Genomic DNA, 16,197 nt, shown 5'->3' on the forward strand with positions numbered 1-16,197 from the left:
AAACAAAGATAGTTAAACATATATACATATATATATATATATATTATCAATTTAGTTGGGAAAAAAAAAAGGTCATATAGAGAAGAAGACAAAAAAAATACCCACACGAAAATAGAAATTTACAAAAATAAATAAATAAATAATACAAACAAACAAACTTGAAATAAGTTTGGAAGAGAGAGACTAATCTTTGAATCATTACATTTGGAGAGAAATTGATTGGGCTAAAAAAAGATCAAATATTGGCTATTCTAAATAAAGAATTGTATTGAATTTTTAATGTGATTGGATTTTTAAAATTTTAGAATTTATATTATTTTTGAAAAAGATGAGAATGGCTTATCATATTATTTTGAATTTTGAAATTCAAAATCATAGATAATTAGTGTCTTTATTGTTTCTTTATTTGAATTGTTTTGATTAATATTATTTTTAAAAAGAGTAAGGGTGACTTATTATATTATTTTGAATTTTGAAATTCAAAATTATAGATAATTAGAGCCTTTATAGATAGATAGATAATAATAATTTTTTTTTAAAAAAAAAAACAACAATTATTTCTCTCATTTGTTATCTACCCAAAATTCCCCTCATACTTTTATGCTCCCTTTAAGAAAAATAAAATACATACAAGATCAATTTATTAATATTGGAGAGCCTAACTAGCACTTGAAAAAGTATCTTCTCTCGTTACAACATTCTGCATTCATTGTCCAAAGTGAAATCATTAATAAAAATATTGGATAAGATTCAAAATGAGAAGTTCTATTTGCACTCTGTTTTTCTATAAATATAATCTTTAATATCAAAAATTAAAAATAAATGCTAATAATAAACCCCTTCAAAATCTGGAAGAATGACGTGAGAAAGCAAATGAACAGAAGTGAAATTCAACTGATTATGCGTGAGCTTGCCACCTTAGGTTAGGATAAATTATGTTCTTAATGCCATAAAAAAGTATAAATAAACGACTATATTAAGAATCAGAGTCCTCAAACCAAGTGAAATTTCACTGATCATGCATCGAATCACGCACATATACATACTAAATGCGGTTGCCAAACATCCAACAAAATAAACGCATAATCACAAAACAAAGACACACCCTTTCATTAAGAGAAACATAAAAACAATAACACTTCAGGAACTGTGTTTGCACAATATGAGCAATCCATGTCTTAAAAACATAAATAAACAACCAAAGCAAGTTCCTTTTATCTCATCCGACTGTGGTTACCAGCAGGGCTAGGATTCTAATTTGCTTCACCAGCTGTGCCTTGACAGCCACCAAGGGACAATCTGACTTTCTTGTAGACATAACTTTGATGATTTTTCTTCCTAAACAAAGAACTTTCCACGCATCTTGGAAACAGGATTACCTGGTAAACAACTTAAATATCACTTTGCCAATCTCATAAACCACAAAATCCACATCTTAGCCTGATTCAGTTGTTTTGGCCCCCGAGTAGTAGCAGATACTACATTTGCACGAGTCACTCTTCCACCACATTGACCAGTTCATATTCAACCAATGACAGGTTATTATCCGCTTTAACGATGAAGCTGGCTGGTTCAGTTACTTCCACACGACCCCACTTGTCCACCGCAAGCCTCATTGACCCCTTAAACATGTCAATCTTTGCATTACGTAGAATTATGGTAGCATCAGGTTTCATCATGTCCACTGCATAAAGGCAAGACAAAAGTACACTCAACTAAACTAAGCAAAAACTTGACCTCAAAAAATTAAGACACAAAACACATCCTGTTTTGCAGTTTAACTGTTTTCACTCATAATATTCTATTTAAAACATGGAAGCAAATCTAGATTCTGTTGTCCACAGAACAAAACGAGTTTTGAAGTAAAACTCAATGTAAAATATATAAGATTCAAGAAGTAGGACATAATATCACCAAGCCAACCACCACCTCATAAATATGTAGAAGGAAAGTAATTGGTGCAACAAGTATCAATGATAAACATGTTGTACAAATTGTGCATTTAAATAAGAAAATAACTAGATTCATATTTAATTAAATTGATGTACAAAATAAGAAATCATGAGACTAAATCATACGACTTAATGAACATAAATACAAATAACAAAAATAAGGAAAAGAAAGCAAACCGAAACCTATGTGATACCACAGTCTCCTTAAACAGATTTGCCGCCTCACTATGGGTGTTGGATGTATGTTGGCATCTGTCTCTAAGGATACGATGATTAGAACCCGCTAACACAGAACCACCTTCTATTTAGCTCCGGCGAACTAACAATGGTAGCACTCTCTCACACAGGAAGAATATTACAGGAGCAAACTGACTATAATATGAGAGCAAAGGAATTTCTATACTTCAGCCAAAGAGGATGGTCTTCTTTTATACATAATGGGAAAAAGAAAAGAAGAGAACTTAGGCTCTATTTGGTAGAACTTTTGAAGTTTAATTCTACTTCTTAATTTGAGTGTGTTGTTTGGTTACAACTCTAGAAAATTAATTCCACACCCACTTTTCAATATTATATGTCACATTACTCAATTCAAACTCTTTTTACAACTCATAACCAAACAAATTTTCTACACTCAAATCATAATTCTAAAACTCTACCAAACGCAACCTTAGTTTTTTTTTTTTTTTTTTGTAATTATATTCACAATGTTGAGCATGCCCTTATATAGGCATCTATGGCAAGACATATGGCAAGGCCATGTGTTACCTCATGGCTTCCAAAACCATGTTGTCTCATGGTCAGGCTATGTCGGTCTCATGGTCTAAGACACTATTAAGGTAAGGCCAAGTGTCCCTCATGGTTTAAGACACTATCAAAGTCATGTGTTCCTCATGGTTAGGCCATGTGTTCTCATGGTTAGAGCATCTCCAATGGTTGTTGCTATATTGGGGTTGCTATTGCTATAATTTGACAATGAATAGTGTTATTTTGCCAAATTATAGCAATGGTGCTCCAATGGTCATTTGCTATTTTTGACAAATCTCAACCAACTTTCCCTCCAAGTTTGTAAGTGTTGTTTGGATATAGATTTTTTGTGATTTTATTTTTATTTATTTTTTGTCTTTTGTGACAATTTTTTTACCTATTTGTTAAAAAAATTATATATTTATATTATTTCCAACTAGACAAATAGAAAAAATTTTAAAAAAATGAAAAATTGGGAAAAAATATATATATATTATTAATTCACCCCACCAAAAAAACATATCACTACATATTTAATAAATTTTTTTAACTACACATAAAAAATAATTTTTCACCAATTACCCACCAACAACCATCCATTATTAACTCAGCATTCATCCACTCACATTCACCCACCCAACAACCATCCATTATTCATCCACCCACCCAACAACCATCCATTATTCATCTACGCACCCAACAACTTGAGCTAAACATCCCCGAAATTTGTTAGCACATTTCATGATTATACCCCATCGAGATTGAATAGACACTTGTGTTCTAGACTGATCATTCTGAAGCAGGCAAAAATTTTCGTAAATTTTCCCCCAAAAGTGAGCATACGATTGCGAATTGCCAACAATTGGGTCTTCCGAAATGTGACACCAAGATTTACAAATTGCCATATCTTCTTCAATGGTGAATGATTTTCCTCTCTTTGTTTTTGATGAACCTTCCATAGTGATTGGATGAAAAAACTAAAAAGAAAATAATTTAAGAGGTTTGTTGTGAAATCAAATTCAAAGAAGAAAGGAGAAAAGAAAAATTAAATGTAAATATTTGTGTGAAATAAAAGTGGCATGGAAGGTTTCAATTTATAGAAATTAAATATATTACTGTTTGGCAAATTTAAAGAGTCGTCGTAAAAAATAATTTCATTTTTTTTTTTTTTTTTTGGTTGAACAAACCAAACAGAGCCGAACGGCTCTTTATTTACACTGAGGCATTACTATTTTGCCATACATCTATCTAGAATTTCTCACTCTCTTCTCACTCTCATCTCCTCCACGGCTCCTCCTCTCCCTCTCACTCTCACTCTGTCCTCTCCTCCATGGCCGAAATCAAACAGAGCACAAACCAAACAGAGCACAAGATCGAAACCCGATCTCCCCTTCTCCTCCAAGATCGGAACCCCTTCTCCTCCATGATCTCCTCCATGATCGAACCCGATCTCCCCCTTCTCCTCCAGGATCAAAACTCCCTCTCTCTGGTTTGACTTGTCTCACTCCGATCTGTGTACTCTCCGTCTCTGGTACGATCTTCATCTATATACATATATGTTTTGATCTGTCTGCATATATATATATATAGGTTTTGATTTGTCTTGATCTCCATCAAAAAAATCTGTCTTCATGTGTTTTGATCTCCATCAAAAATATCTGTCTTCATATATATATATATATATATATATTATATGTATGTTTTGGGTTTGATTTTGATCATATATATATATATATATACGATCTGTCTTCATGGGTTTGATCATATATATATATATATATATACACTATCTGTCTTCATGTGTTTTGTCAATTTCATTCTGAAATTTGCTTGATTGTGAAAATTGGGTTTGATTTTGGTAAATAGCTTCCCTACTGGATTAATTCTGTTGTTTTCTCAACCGAATTTGGTGCCAAATTCCCTTTTGATTTTTGCTGATCTGGCAAGGTTGGCATCTGCCATTTCACTTGCCAAATTTGAGAACACATATGGCATCTGCCATCTTTGGCAAGTGAAATAGCAGACCGTTGGAAACTCATTTTTGCCATTCCCGTCATTTTTTAGCTTTGGCAACTGATATAGCAGCTCCATTGGAGATGCTCTTAGACCATGGGTAAAATGCTCAATCTCTCATTCCAGAGGCCAACATAATGAAACAATTTTCATTCAATTCTCAATCCAAAAAAACCATTTTTTCCAACAAAACATGCATGATAGCATACATTCAAAATTTAAAGCGAAGATTAAGTAAGTGTTGAGGATGCAAAAACAAGTAAACACCAAATTAACATTAGCAGCAGTAGTAAAGAAGGTCACTAAACAGACCACAATCGTAGAAGAAAGAGACATTTAACCAATCCGAACTTGTACCGTGTTCCATGTTGAAGTTAATTTGAGATATCTTTTGCCTCTAACATTATATGTTTCCAAAAAAATATTTGAGATGTATTTTATGTTGGATTGATAAGGGGAAGAGTGTAAAAGCAAAAATTGCGCCATAAAACTAACACAAATCATAAAGAAGAGAAACACTCGGGAATTTCAGAAAAAATTCCAAAATCTCACTTAATATCCCTAACAGTTCGTTCGGAACAAATGATTTGGTGAGAAATGATAAAATAAAGAGAAAGAGAACTCTTGTCATCCATCAGTAAAGAAAAGTGGCCTCCAAAGCATAATTGCTAAAGCAACAGCTAGGAAAGAAAAAAGGAACGACAGGGTGAGTACAGAAAACAGATATCAAAAGAAGACCTTACCGCTCATGGTTCCTGAACCATGATTTTGCAGATCATTGAGAGAGAGCAATAAGAAACAAAAACAAAAAACTAGAATAAAAGAGATTTGCATGCAATAGATTTATTAAACCAGCCCACCAAGAACAATAATCAAATCACCGGAAGGAACATTACCTTGGTCATTCCTTGCAGTAAACACGATTGTCCCAGTTTCATCTCCAACCAAGCACTCAGCAATCCGCATTTGACGTACTTGGGGACCATCTGGGCGGCCCTTCTGCAATACCATATTCGAACTAACAACCTTCACAATGAGATTGTGTCCACTGGTGCCAGGGCGCAGCTGATCAACCTTAGTGAACACTGGTTTCCTCATGGATGATTTTGTTTCAGCCATTTCTAACAAACTCTGCAATATCAAATACACAAATTAAGAGGCCAACCCTATAAAAGTAGTAAAAAATTGAATCCCTCATTCCCAAAGTGTGCATGAGAAACTATTCAAAGCCACAACGTGCACAATAGAGAAACCTTTTGGAAATATATATATATATATAAATCAAAACCAAAACAACGGTCATCAAGGACAGATAATTGAAAATTATGAAAACCAATATACCCCATTTTCACAGCCGATGGTGTGGTATTTGATCTTTATAAATAACGTAATCTAATGCTCTATTTGGTTTACCGGAATCATATGGAATAAAATAGAATGATCATTTCTTAGACTCCACTATGGAATGCTGATTCCATTACAATGGTGAATGATGATTCCGTTTGTAATGTATTTTTCATTATTTTTTTAATCTAACCAAACATGAGAATAAATATTTTGATGGAATAATCATTCCATTCCAATGAACCAAACACTATGTAATTGTATAGTATATTTTATAACGAACACCATAAACCCATTGAAAATTGCAATTTATAAAGAAAATTGCACAAATATAACAAAAAGCATAATTTATCAAATATATATATATATATAACAAAAATAGAATATTCTAATTTTCAGGAAAGATTCTATACATGGCCCAAAGGAGATGCAGCAAAAGCTATATTCACCCTGTTTGAAGCAGCTAGATTATAGCTTCTTTTTTTTCTTTTTCTTTTCTTGTGTGTGAATTTGCTCCAGAGTGTTTGGTTGGTGCAGTTCAGTTATACCTTATGAAGCAAATATTACTTAAATAAGTTGACTGAAAAGTTGATTATCTTGAAACTAGGAAATGTGTGATTTTAGCTTCAGCTTATCAACTTTCAGCTTCAGAAGAGTTGATCAAAACTTGTTGCCAAATTATTGTTCTTCAAATACAAAGACATCATGATACATACACATGGACAATTATAAAATTCATCGTGAAAAACAGGGTGCACAAAACTCGATTATCTTGCACATATAATGAACAAGAAAATTAAAAATTAAAAAACACAGATTACTTCCTCAGTAAGATAAACATAAAAATTAATTCGCACCGATTGATCAAAAAAAAACAACAGAATTCTTATATCATAATTCAATCAATTCACATTAGAGATATACCCAGAAAATTAAAACAAAAGTCAGTGAAAATCCAATAAAATAAAAAAATAGCGAAATTATCGAATAAAAACCCTAATATTTTCAGATCGGATATAGGAAACTTTTGAAGTGATCAGATTTAAGTTGATTACCTTTTGATGGTATCAATCGAAGAAGCGGAAGAGGAAGGAAGAGAGAGTTGAGTTGTTGAGAGTTTGGGAGAGACCGATCTGCTTTTCCTTTCCACACTGTTGTGTTGTTGTTTGTTGTATGTATGTATGTTGGTACTAGGTAGAGTCCGTCGATACCGCCTTTTGAACGAAAAGGTTATTGCATTTTAGACCGTCGATCTTCCACTTTTTAAGTACAGATCTTTACCCTACACGTTTTAAGTGACCGGACGCCAAACGCGTTTATTAGTCGTGAGTGACTCGTGACTCGTGACTTTATAAAAGGAGAAATATCCGTCTTTTTTGAAAGGGATCGGAGGGTTTGGGGAGGGTTTGTTTCTTGAATTTTTTATTTTTTAATTATTTTAATTTGGGGTTAAAATAGTATTGTTTGAGATGAGTGTTTTTAATTTTTATAAGAGAAAAAAATATAATTATTATGGTTTAAATATGATAATTTTTAACTTGAGACTAATTTATTTTGTCTTTTTGTGATTAAAATATTCCCAACATCTTCCAAGCTCACATATCAAACGAGTAGTGAGTTAAAATAACTTATTAAAATATAAAATAAATTAAAATAATTAATAAGATAAAGCATCCTATTTAATTTATAATTATTTTATTTTTTTATCAAAATTCTCAAATTAATTACCAAAAATTAAGGGTAAATTACAAATAGACCACCTGAGATTTGATTAAAATACAACTCGTCCCCTGTTATTCTAAAAATTACATTCCACCTCCTGAAATTTTTAATTTCATAACAAATCGTCATTTTTATTAATAAATTATCAGGTCAATTAATAGGTTTTAATGATATTAAAAATATGTTTCAATTAATAATTTAGATAATTTTATTATTTTATATGAGAGTAATTATAAATTTTATTTTTAATTAATTTTGTTAAATAAAATAGTCTAATAAGGGGTATTATAATTTTTCAAACTACAAGGGATAATCTGTATTTTAAGAAAACTTTAGGAGGTGTATTTAATTTATCCAAAAATTAACTACCTTGCTAAACACAATTATTTTAGACAAATTAAAATAGTCAAAAAATCAAATAACTAATTAAAATAGTCAACTTCCTAAACAAGGCCATAAGGTAGAGTCAAAAAAATAATTTTAAATACATGATAACTTTTATAAAATTATTTTGTAATGTTGTACACTTTTATACTTAATATGTAAATATTTTTTAAAAATTACAATGAAATGGAATTTTCTTTTTATAAAGTGGTATTTGGATTTTTTATTTATTTTAAAAATATTATTTTCAACCATGATTTTTACTCTTTTTTTTCTCGTGTATTCAAATAATTAAATATCAATTTTTTTTATAAATATGATTTGTAGATATAAAATATATGAGACTTTTTTTAAGATCCCTAGTATTAAAATTTTATAACATAAAGGACACTCAATATTTTCATAATGTCTAAGGTTCTTCAACATCAATCCAGAGAAAATTGAACATCAAGAGAAAATTTCACCCTAGAGAAAATTGAACACCTAGAAAAAATTTCAATTCAGAGAAAATTGAACAACCAAATAAAATTTTAATTCAGAAAAATTTGAACAACCAGACAAAGTGTCATTTTCAATTGTAACAGCCCCCTCCTTGAGAAGCATTGACAACTTTGCCTCTCGATGGCCCTGGAATGCCACCATATCCGACTTTATCCCATAAGATTGCAAAACAAAACAAATAACCAGAAGGTCCATTATCCTAATCCAAAGTGGATTCATGACAAGTTTTCGTCTTTCCTATTCAACATCACCCAATCACATACTAAACCTAATATTATATATATGTATAGAAAGAGAGAGAGAGAGAGAGATTGAGAGATTCACTGTGAATTCGGCGACAGAGAATTTCTTGCGCTTCATCTTCCAAGCAAGCCTAAGACAACAGATCGCAAAAAGCTTTATGTTCTTGTTCGGATTTCCTTCTATCGCCATTAGTCTTCCACAATCTCATATCTGAGATTTCTTGCACTGTCGTCAACACCAGTGACACACTCCCTTTGTCTCCAAAACCTTCAATCTACGCACCATTGACGTAGATATACGTAGCTTTAGCGTCTTAAAGACCTGAGATCGCTGCCTAGAAGAAAAGAGAGATAGAGAGAGAAAGAGATCTGAGATTTCTTACGTAGGCGTTATTACTAGTGACACACCGCCTCCATTTATGAAAACCTTCGATCTATGCACCTCCGATGTAGATATACGCAGCTCCAGTGTCGCGAAGTTAAGAGAAGGAATAATCGGAGATAAGAAAGAAGAAGTGGTGCCAACAACAATGTTGATAGAGGAGAAATATCGATCTGTCAAATTTCTCTGTGACATGTGAATATGGGGACGAGGGACTTTAAACATTATAAAATAATATTATGGATCTCTTACATTACTAAAAATGTGAAAGGGACCTTAGACTAATTTTTTCTAAAATATAACTTACTTAAAAGTAATTATTTTTTCATTGTATATGTGAGTGAAAAATAATAAATTTTATATGATTCATGTATCATCTTTTACTTAGAAGTAATTCTTTTTTCATTTTATATTTTGGGAAGTATGTTGATAGCTAAAAGTCAGATTTTAATTCATTTTGGGTCATATCATCTCTCATATTTTATATATATATATTTTTTTTAAAAAAGCAAAAGAAACAAAAAATCAACTTTTAATCATCTTCCCAAAATAAACCTTTGTGTAAGTGAAAAATAATATATATTTTTTTTTATTCAAAAAAAAAAATAATAATAAATTTCATATGATCATGTCTCGTCCTTTTTCTTCTTCTTTTTTTAATAGCAAGTTTACATAATTGTATCATTTATTTATTTTTTTTGTGGTTATGCCTTTGGAATTTATCTTTTTTTAATTCTACAATTATTAATACACCTACAGTATGTTTTGGCAACACATTAAAAAAGTCAAATGTCAACTTTTAATCCATTTTTAGGGGGTTTGGTGTAGATTATAGGGGATGATTATAGTTTATTTTAATTTGGGAAGTCATGCCAAACTGTTTAGTGCAGCTTCTGCTTACAATTTTTTATGCAGAAATAACTTAAATAAGCTAAAAAACCTGATTATTTAGAAGCCGGGAAAGGAATACTTTTATTTCTGCTTTCTGATTATCAACTTTTAGCTAACAATAAGTTGAACCAAACAGCACATTGAATCACATCACCTCTCACATGAAACAATGAACAAAGTCAAAAATAAAAATATCAATTTTTAACCATCTTTCCAAAACACCTTACAAGGAAGAGCAACAAATTTAGTGTAATTGTTAAATTAATTTTAAGTTGCCTTTAGTATTGAAGGCATTTTTATTTTTTTCACAACTATTTTCATATATTTTGTAAAAACAAAAGAAAAATATGTTTCGATATAAACAAATATTTTGAAATTTAAAAAATAAAATAAAACTATATTTATTCAATAAATTGCCGAATAAAGATGAAGTGGACAGTGCAAGTTTTGAATGAGGGAATAGCTGAAAATGGTAAAAGAGTTGTAGTAGTAAAGCATTTACAAGTAAACATGGAATTATCTCATTCTACCGAATAAATGTGCATCCCTGTCACAAAATAATAAATGCAAAAAATACATCACAAACGAATCCCCTGCTTTCAACATTTTGTTTGGTAGTAACTTCAAAGTTATTTAAAAACGATTTTGTTAACGAATGTTATAAAAAATAAATAACTCATTAACAAACCCGAATGCAAATGTTCTTTATATGCTCATCCAAGGTTCAAACTTCTATCAGCACAAGTGACACCCATAACCACACCATGCTTAGGATAAAACAAAAAACATTCACATACAATACAACGGTAAAGAAGTTTATGAGATTCAGCAAATAACTACGGACCATACACTCTAGTCCTAATTACATTATTTCATAAGCTTTAAACTTTTATTATTGCTCAGAGAGCAGAGAACAAACTCAAACTTGCGAACTCACGTAAATCTAGGCTTAACGGTACTGGCTTGCCAATTCCCCCTCCCTAACAATGTAATTCTGTGGAGGGAACTCTTCTCCCTTGAAGTACCTATCCAACATGTCCTTAGTTCCTGCGGCATATCGCAACTGCACACCATTTCCATTTAATATTGAGTTACAAGAATGACATAGAATGGAAAATAAGCAATAACAATTTATTTAGGAAAAAAATAAAAATGAGAGAAAGAAACAGAGATGTTGGGAGGCTTTTTGACAACTTTCAATACCTGTCCATCGATTGTAGTGCCAGAAATATGAGGAGTCATGGCATGGTTTGGCATGTATCGCCATGGATGGTCCTTTGGAGCTGGTTGTGGATTCCAAACATCCCCACTGTAACCTAATCACCAGAAAACAAAATTAAACACGCTAATCAAAGGGTGGACAGTGACACATACTGTATCTTGCTCTTGTTGAGCTCAACAGAGTTGATTGTTTTACTTTTTTAATATTTAATTTCACCATTGAGACCATCAATTTAAGGTGCTATCCAAAATCTCCAATAAAAAGACAAAATAGAAAGAAAAGGATGACATAGAACACTTATTGCATCGTCAAAGTTGTCTTGGAACGATTAATGTCAACAATCATTAAACCAAATGCCAAATTGTTAACACATGGAATGTTTAGATGAAACGTCCATATCAAGAAACTCAAAAAATTCAGATACCTGCAATATGTCCACTAGAACAGCCATCAACAACAGCTTGTGTATCCATGATTGCTCCTCTAGCATTGTTAACGATTAGAACTCCCTTCTTCAATTTGGCAATCCTATCTTTGTTGAACATCCCTCTGAATCGCAATAACAGAACTCTCGTGAGTTTGACTCATAACTAAAAATGACTGACAATATCATTAATTATCATTTTAACTAAACTTACTGTCTATATTTTACCTATTGGTAGTTAAGATGATGTAAAAATTGAAAGCTTTAGTGGTGCCAATTCATAGAGAATTTAGGCCAAATATGAGTAAGAATCCTTACTTTGTTTTTTCAGTCAGAGGCATGTTGATGACAACTATGTCACATTTTGGAAGCATCACATCAAGATCCTCCTCAAACTTCGCACCTATTGCATTCTCCAACTCTGCGTCCATCTTGAGCCGATCGTGATAGAGAAGGTTACAGTTAAAAGGCTTCAACCTTTGGAGTAAAAGCTTGCCAATACGCCCAGCACCAACAGTTCCGACAGTCTTTCCTTCAAGATCATAAGCTCTATGTGCAATAGCTGCAACATTCCAATCCCCATTGATAACCTGATGGTATCCAGGCAAGAAATTCCTAACGAGAATGAGAATTCTCATGAGCTCATCTTCTGCCACTGAGACTACATTGCTTCCAGTGACCTCTGCAACTGTTAATCCAGCAGCAGCTGCAGCCTGCAGATCAACATGATCAGAGCCAATTCCAGCTGTGAGCACCAGTTGTAAATTTTTAGCCTTCTTGATCCTTTCCGCTGTAACATAGGCCGGATGGAATGGCGTAGTTATGAGGACATGCAGATCAGGAATATGTTTCTCGAGTTCTGCAATGAGGACAAGTAGTTAAGTTTTGATTAATGTCTTAGAAATTGATTACTCAATGACAGAAAGTGCTTGTTACAAAGCTTCAGCAGAAGCATCATGTAAATTATATTATTTAAGGTGCACAATAACATAGTGCCCTTGTATCTTGATCATATAACCAGTGCCAACTTCGTATCTAACAACATATATTCAGAAAATATTTTTAATGTCTACATACATACCACAATTTGGTCCTTCTTTGTCATCGGTGACAATGTATTGGTGGCCTTGTGATTCCAACCAGTCACGTATGCCCAATGCTCTCTCCGCACAGCCCACAAAATTCGGATTCATTTCAGCGTATTCATTTGCCTTGTAGAACACTCCAACTATCTTTTTGCTTCCAGGTGAAGCCTGTTTACAATGACGGACAGAAATATGACAATGATAACCATATATAAAAATTGCAATTATTCATTTAAGAAGAGCTCTCATATCAAATCCGTAAGGCAAACACCTCGTCAATACTTATGCTAGCTTTTCTAGGTGCCATACACCTGATGCTTAGAAAATATCAGAAAAATGCAAATTATTGACAAATTAACATATAGCAGCTGATAGCATGGAAACTTTTGTAACTAGGTTCAAAGATGGGAGATGAGTATGCTATGGTATCTTCGTTGTGACATACATAGATCATCAGATGGTTCAAGATGAGAAAGCACACCAGGTATAAAATATCCGTAGTGACGAATGATCCAACTATTTAAGAACTCCCTTGCTAATCAAATTCAGTAATAAAGCCCTCGTTTTGCATAAGCTAAACGGGGTTTTTTTGGCTAAAATAGTCATAAAAAAAAAAGAGAAGCTTTTTAGCCCAACAGACAAAATGTCACATTTAAACCATAATCATTTTATTTTTTCTCTCATAAAAGTAAAAAAAATCAAAAAAACCTATCCCAAACGAGACTTTTTAACCCAGACTTAAAATAGTTAAAAAGCCAACTACATTCCAAACCAATCTAACAAGTATAGGTACGCTGGACAACATTTGAAGACATGCTAACTAAGGCCTCGTTTGGGAACCCTCATTTTAAGTCAAAAAGTCAAAAAGTTACTAAATTAGCCCAAAAACCAATACCAAAAAGTCAAAGATTCTCTTTTCTCTCTACTTTTTGCACATCTTTTCGTAAAAAACCACAAAGTCATCCCAAACATATTAGTTTTTTTTTAACTCATATTTTAGCCAAATAACCAAAAAATTACTAAATTAGCATGTTCCCAAACGAGGCCTTAGATGTTATGTTTAAATGACTTAGTTGTTTTTTGAACATGTCGCGGAGGGGGGGGGGGATGAAACCGGCTAATAAGTAAAGAATTTGATCAAAATCCCATGAATACCCAACCCTCAACCCCTTTTTCCCGTCAATTTCATAAACCCTCAACACAATTTACACAGGGAAAACTTGTAATGCTAATGTGATTAAATTTGAATACTACATTTTAAATAGAAGAAAGTGTTATAGTAATTAAATTTTTGTACTAATTTTCACTGTTTCTTGTGTATGTCAGTGTATTCAATTGAGTGGTGATGCAAAATTAGTACTTAAATTTTGTCAATTTAACATTAATTAGAGACAATACTAACTAACAAGAAGAATTAGGTGCCCATAATCCGATTATAGGATCGTAAATAACACCAGGTAGTGTGAGAGGAATCAGATAATGTCATCGAATTCTGTGCACGTAACAAGATAACAACAAAACATGAGATGATTTGGGCTTGCCATGCCCATGAGTTCGGTGATCGTCTACCCGGCCCAACCCAAGCGTAAGCCCAGGAAGCTAATAATTGTCCGTGACGACAACTCACGGTCCACCCAACCGCAACGCCCGACACGCAAGCACTGTCGCACATGCTACTGTGATGTAGCTAAAGTCGTCGTCATCGTCATCATCATCATCATCAACAGCTTCATGCATGTAAGATGAGATATGAACCATATCTACAGACATAATTTCAAATCGACGGTAGATAAAGAGAATCTCCATGATGTCGATGACGATGATAAATCAGAAACAATCAAGTAAAATCAAAGCACTTGAATCGAAAAACAGACTCAATTTTAACATATCACTAGTAGTAATTAACCCAGTAAAATCAGTAATTAAATTGGAAAAAACAGATATAAGAGTGAATGCTTACATGGAGGTCTCTGGTTAGGATTGAGGAAGAAATTGAACTCCCAGAGGAAGCAAAAGCACGAACTGCGGTCGAGGCAACACGCTTCATCATCGCCATCTCGGAATCGGAATCGGAATCGGAATTGGAATTGGTAAAGCTCTCGACAGGCGACGAAATCGATAGAGAAAGAGATGGAGATAAACTTCCAAAGCTCTATTTACTGGTTGTATGATATTATCCGTATTCACTTATAACTGAGACGCTTTGCTCGGTACCTATTTATAGGCGAACCAGGATAAGTTCCGCCTTCACCTTTTGGCCTTTGTCCTAATAACGGACACTGTTTTGGCGTTCAGTTTTCGGAATTTAGGCTCTGTTTGGTTCTCAAAACACAATTTTTTCCTTATTTTTCACGCTTCACGTTTGTTAAGTAGTTTCAAATCATAATTCCACGCTTATTTTTGAAAAGTTGGTTAAAGGCGGAAAAATTTAAACTAACCGGTCGTCCCGCCGATTGACTTGCCGGTTGACCGGATCAATGCAATTATAATTTTTTTTTTTACAATTGACATATGTTAATTTTTATATATTTGAAAAAAATATTTTCCAAATTTTTTAATTTTTTTATATGCTTTAATATAATTTTGAGTTGTATATTTGGTTATGAGTTGTAAATTTTTGTATCAAATATCATATGTCACATCAAAAAATCTCCACTCAATTCAAAACTCTCTTCAATACTCCTTTCAAAACTCTTTCATCAAATAAATTTTTCACAATCAAATCATAATTCCAAAACTTACAAAGTCAAAATACAACTCATACTCTCAAATCATATTTACAAAGCTCTATCAAATGCAACCTTAATTTTTTGAAAGTTGAATTTTTTATTTTGTCATTTTTTTTAGTGAATATTTTTAAATTTTAAATATATATTTTTTACTTTTTTAGATGTGCCTTAGATGTATCTAAATAGAAAATTATTTATAAAAAAAATATTTTAAGAATTTAATATATACACAAAAATATGAAATGAGTTTTTAAATTTTTTAAATTTTTTGTATTTAGTGAATTTTTTAAATATTTTTTTTACAAATATTATACTTTCTAAGTGTATTTTATGTTAGGTGTGTCTATAAATTAAAAAAAATTATTTAAAATATTAAAAAAATTCAGTGAAAAAAAAGAAGAAAAAAGAAAGCGAAACACAAAATTTTCTGAAAAGTAAATTTTGAAAACTAAAACAAACAGGGTGTATGGTTGTTGGGGAGATTTGGGGAGGGCGAGGAGAAAAGGTATATGGAAATAGGTGGTGAAATATAAGTGTATTTCATTTATTTTTATTTTTATAT

At 32.2% G+C, this 16,197-nt stretch overlaps 2 protein-coding genes across 2 annotated transcripts; both read right to left on the minus strand.

Annotated features, from left to right (window-relative positions):
• Positions 1-1,083: 1,083 nt before the first annotated feature.
• LOC114290270 (uncharacterized protein At4g28440) lies at positions 1,084-10,366 on the minus strand. The gene is made up of 3 exons (XM_028234144.2): positions 7,109-10,366; positions 5,606-5,840; positions 1,084-1,684 (listed from the first exon to the last, which is right to left on the minus strand). Exons 2-3 carry the CDS (start codon positions 5,826-5,828, stop codon positions 1,494-1,496), a joined length of 414 nt encoding a protein of 137 aa, XP_028089945.1. The 5' UTR covers positions 5,829-5,840; positions 7,109-10,366; the 3' UTR covers positions 1,084-1,493.
• Positions 10,367-10,920: 554 nt separating this feature from the next.
• FDH (formate dehydrogenase) lies at positions 10,921-15,277 on the minus strand. The gene is made up of 6 exons (XM_028234145.2): positions 14,867-15,277; positions 12,903-13,074; positions 12,140-12,680; positions 11,822-11,946; positions 11,379-11,491; positions 10,921-11,238 (listed from the first exon to the last, which is right to left on the minus strand). The coding sequence occupies exons 1-6, from the start codon at positions 14,960-14,962 to the stop codon at positions 11,125-11,127; spliced, it is 1,161 nt and encodes a 386-aa protein (XP_028089946.1). The 5' UTR covers positions 14,963-15,277; the 3' UTR covers positions 10,921-11,124.
• Positions 15,278-16,197: the final 920 nt, after the last annotated feature.

This window comes from Camellia sinensis, chromosome 1 (genome assembly GCF_055761805.1).
Source record: "Camellia sinensis isolate YWXY chromosome 1, ASM5576180v1, whole genome shotgun sequence".
Classification (NCBI taxonomy): domain Eukaryota; kingdom Viridiplantae; phylum Streptophyta; class Magnoliopsida; order Ericales; family Theaceae; genus Camellia; species Camellia sinensis.

Coding starts and splice junctions, on each gene's coding strand:
- LOC114290270 (XM_028234144.2), bottom strand. CDS start 5,828: ATGGCTGAAACAAAATCATCCATGAGGAAACCAGTGTTCACTAAGGTT. Junction 1,685..5,605: donor TACTGCAAGGAATGACCAAG/GTAATGTTCCTT, acceptor GCCTTTATGCAG/TGGACATGATGAAACCTGAT.
- FDH (XM_028234145.2), bottom strand. CDS start 14,962: ATGGCGATGATGAAGCGTGTTGCCTCGACCGCAGTTCGTGCTTTTGCT. Junction 12,681..12,902: donor CAAAGAAGGACCAAATTGTG/GTATGTATGTAG, acceptor TCCTCATTGCAG/AACTCGAGAAACATATTCCT. Junction 11,947..12,139: donor CCTCTGACTGAAAAAACAAA/GTAAGGATTCTT, acceptor ATTGCGATTCAG/AGGGATGTTCAACAAAGATA.